The following is a 12,199-nucleotide window of genomic DNA, read 5'->3' as shown; positions in this document are numbered from 1 at the left end:
ATGCCTCCCTCCTCTAGGCTACGTCCAGTGCTCTCTGATGCCTCCCTCCTCTAGGCTATGTCCAGTGCTCTCTGATGCCTCCTCTAGGCTATGTCCTGTGCTCTCTGATGCCTCCCTCCTCTAGGCTATGTCCAGTGCTCTCTGATGCCTCCTCTAGGCTATGTCCTGTGCTCTCTGATGCCTCCCTCCTCTAGGCTATGTCCTGTGCTCTCTGATGCCTCCCTCCTCTAGGCTATGTCCAGTGCTCTCTGATGCCTCCTCTAGGCTATGTCCAGTGCTCTCTGATGCCTCCTCTAGGCTATGTCCAGTGCTTCTCTGATTCATGAAATCATGGGCCGATAAAAAAAGAAAGCAAACTTTTCCCCTATCAGGAAATACTTGCTAATTTGGCATCATCAAACATCGAGGCATTCAATGAAGTGCTAGTGGTATGGGACTTCAGTCAGTGTGTGTGCGCGCGTCTTGAAACCACTCAAGTTGCACAGATATTGTTGGTAGACTGAGCTTTTGTTTAATATAACAAGTCAACTACGTGTTTATAGTGGCATTGGCAATGCATAACCCGTTTATACAGTGTATAGAGATGCATCGTAAATATTAATAATAGGCTAAATTTAAGCATTAAATATTCAAATATAATTTGATTATTAAAAATAATAATGAATGAAATTCGAATTGGGTTATGGAAGAAGATTGACAGCCCTAACACACACACACACACACACACACACACACACACACAGACACACAGCCATACACACACACACAGCCATAGTCACACACACACACACACACACAGACACACAGCCATACACACACACACAGCCATAGTCACACACACACACACACACACACACACACACACACACACACACACACACACACACACACACACAGCCATACACACACACACAGCCATAGTCACACACACACACACACACACACACACACACACACACCTTCTTTGAGTGTCCACTTGATGTCTCCGGTCTGTTTGCTGACAGCGTGTAGACTCCCATCCAGAGTGGAGACGAACAGCAGCGATTCAGGCAGCGTGACTGACCCTGCACTCGCACACTAACACACACACACACACAGATGGTAGAGAGATGCAGGATATCCTGGTTATGAACACACACATGAGCACACACACACACACACACACACACACATCTGTGAATTGTTTGTGCATCTAGTAATGAGTAACTAAGACACACACACACTTTAAAAAAAGAGAGAGGGGGATAGAGAGAGAGAAAGAGAGAGGAGGAGAAAGAGGAGAGAGAAAGAGAGAGGGAGGGAGGGAGAGAGAGAGGGGGGATAAAGAGAGAAAGAAGAGGAGAGAGAAAGAGAGAGGAGAGAGGGAGGGAGGGAGGGAGAGAGAGGGGGGATAAAGAGAGAAAGAAGAGGAGAGAGAAAGAGGAGGGTGAGAAAGAGGAGAGAGAAAGAGAGAGGGAGGGAGGGAGAGAGAGGGGGGATAAAGAGAGAAAGAAGAGGAGAGAGAAAGAGGAGGGTGAGAAAGAGAGGGATAAAAGAGAGGGAGTGAGTGTGTGGACTAGGTGTGTATGTGAATGGTGTATTTGCGAAGGGTGTATTTGATATGCTTGTGTGTGTGTGTGTGTGTGTGTGTGTGTGTGTGTGTGTACTCGATAGGGCTTTGTGTCTCAGTGTGTTAAATGTTTAGACTAGGCCTACTCCTTTATTTGCCTGAGTTACGGATGTGTGTGTGTGTGAGAGAGAGAGAGAAAGAGAGAGTTATGGATGTGAGTGTGTCTATATCCTTCCAACTGCAAATACACACACACACACGCACACATGCACACACAGTGTCCCTCACTTCACTTCATTAGGTGCAGAAAGGTTTCTGTGGCGTTTACCATGGCAACCTACAGCTGCAGTTACCGTTTCCAAACCAACCAGACGCGCGCGCGCGCACACACACACACACACACACACACACACCAGTCTGCGCCGTCACCTCGAGGCCAAAGGGGCGCGAGCAGGTTGAGGTCACTTGTCTGACAGGGCGCGAGGGTCACAGAGAGTGTGCGTGAGACAGAAATGACATGCCACTCCCAATGCTGCCCCCTCTCTCTCTCTCTCTCTGTATTTCACTCGGACACACGCACAATAGGCGTACATAGATGAATACTTTTTCAACCTTTTTGTTTGGCGGATCGTACAAAGGACCCGCGAATGTGAGCGCGCGCGCACACACACACACGCCCCTCTCTATGGCCAAAAATAGACTGACCAGAGACGCGCGCGTTCCACCAAACACCAGTGTCACTCGAAATACCACCATGCCGCCATGCCATCCATAACACACACACAGACACGCACAAACACACACACACACACACACACACAAATGACAGATTTACCGGAGAAGGTAAGCCGCCGAGGCAGAGAACCAGTCCGCATGCGAAATACCGCGTCCAGCCCAACATAGTTCCACGCGCTGGTCCGTAGCCCGAGTGGACAAGTTTGCGAGCGGCTGTAAACGCAGTTAAGGTCGCTGGTGGCAATGAACGCGCGAAAAGTATTCCATTTCTCTCACGGTTGCGAAATTTGTTCACATAATTCTGTTATTTTACAGTTATGTTAAGAGCGAGTTGTTCCGCTTAGCTGTCCGCGAGTGACAGGTGACGCGACTTCGCGTTTGACAACAAACTCTCCACGTTTCCGCGTTGAGACGGAACTGCATGACGAAATACGGACCAAAAAGCCAACTGTCAGAAAATCAGGTTGAGCCAGACCACTCAGTGTGATTGACAGCTTGCTGGGCCAATAGTCGAGCTGTGCTTTCAGGGGAAGGCGGGCTTTAGAAAGAACTCGATGTCACTTTGAAACACGTGGAACAATAACACAGGGTCCGCCACCCCCCAACCCCCCCCCCCCCCCCCATCCCGTGAAACAATGAATATTTCTGCAAGCAGGGTCGACAGACACACATAGCCTACAGTCAAACCCACAAATATCCTTCACCATGACACATTTTCATCTGTAGGCTAGAGCTTTTTCATTTCCCCAAAAGGCTTATTCTGTCTAAAAATATTCATAGAAATGGCCACAGGACAAGAGATGTTACACTTTGTTAGAAGTTATGAAAAAAAGTTCTTAATAAATCAAATAAAAAAGCTCGGAATGAATAATTATGATGTTATTATGAATAATGGTTCAACTTTAATTAGACAACCAGTGGAGAACACTGTTACTGTAAAGGCCACATGTAGAGAACACATAGGCCTTTTCAGTTACTATTTTATAATAGTCTATTTTTTTCCTCCGAGAGCTACTTTGACAAAATGGACATGGCCGAGAGTTTTTATGTTAATAGTAGCATGCCATGTATTCACATAGCTGATCTCCACCCAAAATCGCTGAATAAGATTTGTATGCTTTTTAAAGGTTCCTTTCTACTCATTTGCCTTCTCTCTTTGTAGGCTGTGGATTTGATTTCATAGGAATGTGAATAGGCTATGTTTCCCAAGTGACTGGGTTATCAGATTTATGAACATCTTCCTCAAACCTTTTGGAGAGCTAGAAACAGGTAGCCTGGCGGGCCAACCTATATCATTGAAATGTATAGTCTGGAATCGACCCATTTACCTCGCTTAATCCAAGGGGCGGGCAGAGAATTGTCTTTCAAACTGCCTAGGCATGCAATAGTTCAGCGCTACGACCATATCCGTATCCAGTCGGCAAAACGGCAAATACATCCTTCTTCGAAAGGAATGGAAGCATTGTGTTGCTCAACTTTCAAAGAAAAGCACAAGTCCAACTCCTCCAAAGTTGACACCAACGCCGATTCAAACAACCGCTCTTCGTTCGCCATAGCCACCTTCCTTGTTGTTCACCGTTGCAGGACTGTCGTCATCCTGTTAAGCCCGCCTTAAGACTCTCAAACAAAATAGAGCGCTGTGATTGGATGACATCCACGGCGTCAGCCAATAGAAATCCCTATGGTTTGCTACTAGACGTACAGGCTGAGTAAATTAATTTGCCGCCGCTAAGGTGCGTCTAGATTTCTAGGCTAAGAAACAGGTAGGGACCTACCAGTAGCTCATGTAGCTCAAATATCAGAAATCATCACATTTCCTTCAAACATAGGCCTAAACATCTACAGGTTAAATACAGTTCAAATAAATTGGGTATCTTAACTTAAACAGATTGAAACATATAGCTTTTAGACATTTTCCCAAAAACTCAATATAATTTCAATAATAGTCAAGTCAAGTTTATTTTTATAGAATTTTAAAAACAAAGAATAATTAGGAAGGAGAGCACTGGGCCTAAACAATCACAGGAAGGAGAGCAGTGGGCCTAAACTATCACAGGAAGGAGAGCACTGGGCCTAAACAGGAAGGAGGGCACTGGGCCTAAACTATCACAGGAAGGAGAGCACTGGGCCTAAACCATCACAGGAAGGAGAGCACTGGGCCTAAACAGGAAGGAGAGCACTGGGCCTAAACTATCACAGGAAGGAGAGCACTGGGCCTAAACTATCACAGGAAGGAGAGCACTGGGCCTAAACAGGAAGGAGAGCACTGGGCCTAAACTATCACAGGAAGGAGAGCACTGGGCCTAAACTATCACAGGAAGGAGAGCACTGGGCTACTCATTCCACCACTGAGGAAAAGAGTCTAGAGTTGGATCTAGTGTTTATGGCTGGTCGACACAACAGATGCTCAGCAGATGACCACAGTGAGTGGTTGGGGATGTATCGATTTATTTTTATTACAATGTAAGAGAGACGTGGGAAAACTTTATTGTAATGGCTCCTGATTAATAAAAGCATAGTTTGGTTCGTAGCCTCTACTCTGACAAGCATAGTTTGTCCTGATCAATCTTTATTTGTATAAATAATGATATCCCATTCTTATTCATGTGCACTACGTATGTGTGGGGGTGGGGTGGTTAGGTGCGTGCTCTAGATTTATTCCACTAAAGCTTCCTGTCCACAATCTAGCCGGGATAATTTAGATGCAGTCTTGGCTTTTCACCAGGAGAGGTCGCTGTTACTGAAGCTTTGAGTAATGAACCCATTTCCGGTAGTGATGGGCAAATGAAGCTTTGGTCAGAGAATGTCTAATAAGGGGAGAACTGCCACTCTCGGAAAACTTCCGGTCTCTGAACTGGTTGCAGTTCCTACTGTGGTTCCACATAAGGGCGCTCGTCCACGAGTGCAGAATGCATGGAGGTCTATGCATGGGCGGATGCATGGAGGTCTATGCATGGGCGGATGCATGGAGGTCTATGCATGGGCGGATTATGAACCTTCGGGCCCCTGGGCCCAGATGTATTAAGGGGCCCCACTTACTGTCATTTGTCGTATATGTGGGAGGGGGGGGGGGGGGGTGGGGGGTTTGGGGGTCCTTTTTCTGATGTGATTTCCTGTATTCTGGTGCATATTGGGGATGGCCAATACTAAATTCAATCAGATTCATAGCCTACATCCTGATTTGTTGATATTGAGGCAATGATTCCATGCAAAGGCTTGGGCTTCAGGGCCCCCTGACCCCTTGGGCCCCTGGGCTTGGGCCCGGTAGGCCCGTGCAGTAATCCATCCCTGGGTCTATGGAGCTGTACCCCTCAAAATCCACTTTTCTCGTGATATAATTTTTTTCAAGTAATTTCAGTATTGTATTCGAAAGGGGAGGCAAAGAAAATACACTTGAGTATTTGTATTTTTGAGTATTATATTTTTTAAAGTCACTTAATTGTTCTAAAAAGCCTTTCAAATGTGTCAATGAACCGAGGCGTTCAAACGTAAGTCATACGTCAGTGACACGCCCCTGTGCAGGCGGGGACTGAACCAGAGCCCGTCTCTGACTGAACTCCACTTTGCCCTCATAGACATGAACTAGGACGACCCATCTTGCTACGCATTCATTATCTTTGGACGGGCTCTGCTTTGGTGAACCACTAAACCACAGCAGTGTGAAGCTAGCGACACTAATGAAAAAAAACAATATGGCCGCCACATGTAGATTTTTTTAACATAAAAGTCTTTACCCAAACCAGTATATGTAACCAAAAATATTGGTTTGTTAAGGACTTTTATGTTGAAAAATGTATGGGTAGGTAGCGGCCATCTTTTTGCTTTTCAGCTAGTGTCGCTAGGTTCATACTGCTGTGGTTCAGTGGTTCACCAAAGCTTCATTTGCCCATCACTAATTTTCGGATCAATTGTTCAAAGTGGTTCAGTGCTTCACCAAAGCTTCATTCGCCCATCACTACCACCCGTTGTTCTCTGGCGCTGACCCTGGCAGAGGTTTATATTGGGATGTCTAACATGAGCTAGGGGTCAGCATATCTAATCTGTTGACTGATTATGGAAGGAGTCTCTTGCTTTCAGATGTTTGCCCAGGTAGGGCCTAGTGTACAAGTGAAGGGATAGACGAAAAAGGCTTTTAGAAAGAAGTATTTTGTAGTATTTTGAAAATACGAAAATACAGTATTTTATTTTGATAATTTTTTTGGCTGCTGTATTTTGTAGCTTATTTTGATATATTTTTAAGATGGGTATTTGGTATTTTATTTGGAAATACATTTAGATGTATTTGTGCCCATCCCTGACTGTATTGTTTTAATGGCAACCATAACAGTTTTTTTTATCTATCTATCTATCTATCTGTCTACTATCTATCTATCTATCTATCTATAAAAAGAATTCCGTGGAAATGCATGGATTCCAGTTGTTGCTACTGGAAGAAACTGGAATCCATGCATTTCCACTGAATTATTTTTGGAATCTGATCCCTTATCATACCTGTTCATTCTTACTCGTCGCTCGACTTATTGTGACTAAATTCAAGATGGCTGCAAACGCTAAACTTCGTGAAGATACTGTCTGCATAAATCGTCTTGTAAGTAAACTACCAGTGCTTTTTCAAAGTTCTCAATGTCTCGTTTTAAATATCAGGGCCCTCGGAAGTCTACCAATGAAGTGTGGCGATACATTGTGCCTCGTAAATGGTGTAAAACAGTGATTTATTTGCATGGCTAGCCCGATGCCGAAGCACCACCATTAAAAAAGCTGTTGGTAGCATCGGCTAGCGCCAGATTTTAGAGTGCAGGGGACAAGCCGAGATGGGCTATGAGACATACGTTCACACTCGGTATCATGTTTCAACACACTTTAGGTCAATATCACACCGGAATTCTCCTTTAACTCAGTTGTGGGCGGAAGATTTTCTGAAGAGGGGAACCGAGAGCCCAGTAGAGAGCTGTCAGACGTGGGGGTTTGCCTCCAACTCGATGCTATTGGTACGATTTCGTTGATTGACAGTAAGACCAACAACTTACGCGAAGCCTTTTTTTGACGCGAACATAAACCGGAAATACGTATCCTTTTGACAAATATTTTTGCGCGAACTCTGCACTGCATGGAAACTCTTGTCTTTTGTGAAGTTTCGCGGCTTTAAAAGTTTCTGTTGACATTTGTTTTGCATTTAAAAGTGAACGATTGAAACCAAGACACCGTTGCAACTAATATGGATGAATACGATGAGATGTACGGCATCGAGGACGACTTCGAGCAGCAGTTTGCCGACGAGTTAGAGGTGTTGGCTGATATGGACTGTGAGTGAATAGCCTCAGCTAGCATAGCTAACGTGAAGTGAATGAATAGCCTCAGCTAGCATAGCTAAAGTTAAGGCTAATCCGTAGCGATCATTTGCGTATCGTACTGGTTTGTGCGGGTGGCTTTTGAAATAATAGCGATAACGATAGCTAGATAACATTGTACTACATGTGTAACAGGTTTGTTTAAGTTGGCGTTAAACAGTTACTTCTATACTCTTTGGCGACGTTCACGTTACATACCCTTCAGATTTAAATAACGTCACTGTCCCCTTTGAATGCTGATATTAATGTGACCAGCAAAGCAAAGAATACCTGCTACAGTGCATTATCCAGGTCTACAGGGTCTGTTTACACAGGACATCATAGTAATTTACGTGTGTGGGATTGATTGTGTGTTTATCCTGAATGTGTGTGTGTGTGTGTGTGTGTGTGTGTGTGTGTGTGTGGTGTGTGTGTGTGTGTGTGTATATATCCTGTCTGTATGCACTTGGTTTGTATGTGTGTGCGTGCGTGTGACTGTATGCACTAGGGATTGGTGTGTGTGTGTGTGTGTGTGTGTGTGTGTGTGTCCTGACTGTCTAAGTACTTTTTGGAATGGTGAATTTGTGTTTATTCCATACACAGTTGTTAAACATCTCTCCCCCCTCTCTCTCTCTCTCCCCCTCTCTCTCTCTCTCTCTCCATCCCTCTCTCTCCCCCTCTCTCCTCTCTCTCCTCCCCCCCCCCCCCACCCCTCTCTCTCTCTCCTCCCCCCCCCCCCTCTCTCTCTCTCTCTCCCCCCCCCCTCTCTCTCTCCATCCCCTCTCTCTCCCCCTCTCTCTCTCTCTCCATCCCTCTCCCCCTCCCTCTCTCTCTATCTCTCTCCCTCTCTCTCTCCATCCCCTCTCTCTCTCTCTCTCTCTCTCTCTCTCTCTCCTCTCTCTCTCTCTCTCTCTCTCTCTCTCCTCTCTCCATCTATCCCTCCCTCTCTCTCTCTGTGTAGTTGATCCGTGTCCCGTGGCTAAAGTCTCTGAGTTGCGTAACCAGAAGCCCCAGCAATCCTTTGATGAGGCGATCGCTGCTGGGGATGCAGCTCTACCGAGGAGATCTGTTGCCGAGGCAACAGGAGGAGACGGAGGATGTCTCCCACAGCCCATCACCAGGGATGGAGGAGCCGCTGAGTGAGTCACGCGCTGTGTCTGTGTGCGTTTGTGTGTGTGTGTGTGTGTGTGTCTGTGTGTGTGGGATGGTGGAGCCGCTGAGTGAGTCACACGCTGTGTGTGTGTGTGTGAGCGCGTGTGCGTGTGTGTCCCGTGTGTGTCCGTCTGAGTGAGTTACACCCTGTGTGTGTGTGTGTGTGTGCACGCGCAGGCATTTTCCGTGTGTGTGTTGTCATGACCCAGTCTCAGGAGTTTGAGGAGATGCAAAAACGTAAAGCAACCACAGAACCTAAAGTCAAAGTATTTATTTACAAAACTATAATAACAATCAGAAAAATGTTAAGGAACCAAGACTAAGGCTGCAAACAAAGTCCAAAACGAAAGGCCTCAAAAGTAGTAGTAGTTTCTGTGTGCTAGTAATGTCTGTGTGTGCTGTTGTATTTGTGGGTGTGTGTTTGTGATGTCTTATGTGTGTGTTAAAATGTTAATGTGTGTTGTGAGACAGGTTTTGTTGTGTGTGTTTGTTATGTTGTGTGTGTGTGTGTGTTTCTGTATGCTTTGTGATGCACGTTGAATGGAGTAGATGTGTGGTGCTGAATGAATATGAATAAAGTTGAACACAATGTTTGTGCATTTTTTGTTTTGTTGTGTATTTCAGTTATTATGATGAACCCATATTGTTATGTGTGTGCGTGATTTATCGTAATTTGTGTGTGTGTATGTTTTTGTGTGATATTGCCTATATCGTAATTTGTGTGTGTGTGTGTGTGTGTGTGTTTCTTCAGCCCCGCTACCCAAGAGAAGGAAGTATGATGTGGCTAAAAAACTCAAGTTTGAGTCGACGCAGGTTGATGACATCACTCCCCCCTCCTCTCCAGAGGCTTATGAGGGCAGCAGGTACTGTCTCCAGTTTATGATGTCATGACTGGTCTGCGCAGCAGGTGTGTTGCGTAGTAGCCTGCCTACAGGTGTGTCTCTTTGTCGATGCTGCTGATTGGCAGATTTGGTGAGTTCATGCGCATGGGGAAAAGCATTTCTCCCAGTGAAAACATTGTCACAGAGTTGCCCAGTTGGGGGCTCGTCGTCACTTTTGTCGCCACGTTGTAGACATTTGTAGTCCATGTGGCCATTCATGTCCAACAATTTTAATTTGAACTTGGGAATTTGCCGTTTTCACCTTGAAAGCTGCATATCCTTCTTTCACAAGCGTCTTACACCATATCTTTAAGCAAAGCAGATACAGTTGTTTATTTAAGATTAGTGAGCATATGCTCTAACCTTCCTTGTGGCTTCCATGTTTTTCAAACATTCCGACGGCAAAGCACTTTTGCAGAAAAACAACGTGAAAGCACATGAACGCTCGCAGTGGGGGGGGGTCACATGAACACTCGCAGTGGGGGGGGGGGGGGGGGGGTCACATGAACACTCGCAGTGGGGGGGGTCACATTCCCAGGTGGCATGAACAGACCAAAAGCACATGAACACTTGCAGTGGGGGGGGGTCACATTCCCAGGTGGCATGAACACTCGCAGTGGGGGGGGGTCACATTCCCAGGTGGCATGAACAGACCAAAAGCACATGAACACTCGCAGTGGGGGGGGGGTCACATTCCCAGGTGGCATGAACAGACCAAAAGATCTAACTGCTCTCGTGTCTGTGATTAAAGCTGCACTTGGCAAGTGTGATAGATTGGGGGGACTTTTGAAAATGTTGAATGTTTACAACTCTCATGCCCCTCCCCACTACCACTGAGCACCCTCTCATCGAGTTTGTGCTCGTCAGTGCGCGCCAGACTGCACTAGACTGTGATTGACAGTCAGATCTCCCACAGCCCTGCTCTGATTGGACCAGAAGAACCGGGAGCTGTGGATTTTTGCAAAACAAATAACAGGCTCTAGGTGGAGATGGAAGTGCGTTTTTTTTTTTTTCTTCTAAAACCGGCTGATTTATGTTGTTCTGTTGGAGCATAATCTTGCCAAATGCAGCTTTGACTACACCAGCTCTTCCTTCTCACCGATTGGCTGGCTCTGGTCTTCCCTCTCTCTGATAGGCTGCCGCCCTCCCTCAGGCTCTCCCCTGATAGGCCGCCCGTTGCCACGGTTGCACTGGACATCAGCGGTTTGGGAGCGTTACAGGAGACCCCTAGACGGGTTCCCACGGAAACCAGGCATGCCCTACGGCGTCCCCCGGCAATAGGAGACTTCATCACCGTCACTGACTCTTCCGGAAATCGAGTTTATCTGCGACAGAAAGAGGAACAGGTACACTCACTCGCCCGCCCGCCCGCTCGCCCGCTCCCTCACTCACTCACTCACTCACTCACTCACTCCCTCCCTCACTCACTCACTCACTCACTCACTCACTCACTCACTCACTCACTCACTCACTCACTCACTCACTCACTCACTCACTCACTCACTGACTGACTGACTGACTGCTGAAATTCTTCTGTTTGTTTGTATGCAGCTAACTGTTGTCAAGTCGAACCGCAACTCCCAGAATTCACTGGGGCTTCTGGCCGTTCCCATAGAGGTTCTGATGGAACAAGCGGCAGAGAGGGTAATAATGCAGACACACACACACACAAATGACACTATATTCTTTCACTTTATTATATAGTGTGTGTGTAGCATGTCCTCCTGTATTTTATGATTTTGTCTTTGTGTGTTTTAAAACAGCGCCATAGACTGGTGGTGGAGGAATCACAGAGGCTAACTGAGCTTCTCAGCAGGTTTGTGTGTGTGTGTGTGTCCTTGCGTGCGAGCGAGTGTGTTTCTAATCTGGTGTACGAATCTGGTGTGTGTGTGTGTGTGTGTGTGTGTGTGTGCGCATGCATGGATCTGATGTGTGCGTGTGTGTGTGCATGGATCTGATGTGTGTGTGTTTTTCAGTAATGTTCATCAAGATCTGCTTGATGACGCTGATGAGCAAGGTGATGAAGGTGATGATGAAGATGGTTTCTCCTCTCGTCTCTGGGTCGACCGCTTCTCCCCTCGACAGTACACTGAACTACTGAGTGATGACGTAAGACGCACACACACACTAACAACGTGTCCTGGATATACATGTTATTTGATGGTTTTTGCTTTGCATACAGTAAGTGCGTGTGTGTGTGTGTGTGTGTGTACGTGTGTGTAGTTTACCAACCGCTGCCTGCTGAAGTGGCTGAAGCTTTGGGACACGGTGGTTTTTGGCCGTGAGAGGAAGGCCCGCCCCATCGCGCAGGATTCCAAAAATGGCAACCAATCACAGAACAACTTCAAGACCAAGAGCCAAATCACAGAGGAGATCCTGGAAGCTGAGCTGGACCAGTACAAACGACCCAAGTACAAGGTACCAGTACAAACGACCCAAACACAACAGTACAAACGACCCAAGTACAAGGTACCAGTACAAACGACCCAAACACAACAGTACAAACGACCCAAGTACAAGGTACCAGTACAAACGACCCAAGTACAAGGTACCAG

General features: G+C 46.3%; 3 protein-coding genes across 7 annotated transcripts in view; 1 reads left to right on the top strand and 2 right to left on the bottom strand.

The window, feature by feature from the left end:
- ern2 (endoplasmic reticulum to nucleus signaling 2) overlaps positions 1-2,708 on the bottom strand; it is a 37,181-nt gene extending 34,473 nt beyond the window's left edge. For 4 of the 5 annotated variants that reach the window (XM_042104140.1, XM_042104141.1, XM_042104143.1 and 1 more), the window contains exons 1-2: positions 2,385-2,708; positions 960-1,077 (exon numbers count right to left, since the gene is read on the bottom strand). In XM_042104140.1, the coding sequence (XP_041960074.1) occupies positions 960-1,077; positions 2,385-2,450 (184 nt within the window). In that variant the 5' untranslated portion in view covers positions 2,451-2,708. The remainder of the gene's footprint in view (positions 1-959; positions 1,078-2,384) is intronic. The other variant, XM_042104139.1, reaches the window with a different exon arrangement.
- The window catches only part of LOC121718522, an 823,508-nt gene that overhangs the window by 186,093 nt on the left and 625,216 nt on the right, over positions 1-12,199 (bottom strand). The window lies entirely within an intron of this gene.
- The window catches only part of chtf18 (CTF18, chromosome transmission fidelity factor 18 homolog (S. cerevisiae)), a 32,135-nt gene continuing 27,286 nt past the window's right edge, over positions 7,351-12,199 (top strand). The window contains exons 1-9 of the mRNA XM_042103533.1: positions 7,351-7,587; positions 8,573-8,658; positions 8,696-8,750; positions 9,515-9,626; positions 10,780-10,990; positions 11,196-11,288; positions 11,408-11,460; positions 11,621-11,753; positions 11,868-12,062. Of these exons, the coding sequence (XP_041959467.1) occupies positions 7,500-7,587; positions 8,573-8,658; positions 8,696-8,750; positions 9,515-9,626; positions 10,780-10,990; positions 11,196-11,288; positions 11,408-11,460; positions 11,621-11,753; positions 11,868-12,062 (1,026 nt within the window). The 5' untranslated portion in view covers positions 7,351-7,499. The remainder of the gene's footprint in view (positions 7,588-8,572; positions 8,659-8,695; positions 8,751-9,514; positions 9,627-10,779; positions 10,991-11,195; positions 11,289-11,407; positions 11,461-11,620; positions 11,754-11,867; positions 12,063-12,199) is intronic.

The sequence above is a fragment of the Alosa sapidissima genome, chromosome 9 (assembly GCF_018492685.1).
Source record: "Alosa sapidissima isolate fAloSap1 chromosome 9, fAloSap1.pri, whole genome shotgun sequence".
NCBI classification, from domain to species: Eukaryota; Metazoa; Chordata; class Actinopteri; order Clupeiformes; family Clupeidae; genus Alosa; species Alosa sapidissima.
Note: the sequence above shows the minus strand (reverse complement) of the source record. Positions and strands in the feature narration are given on the sequence as shown.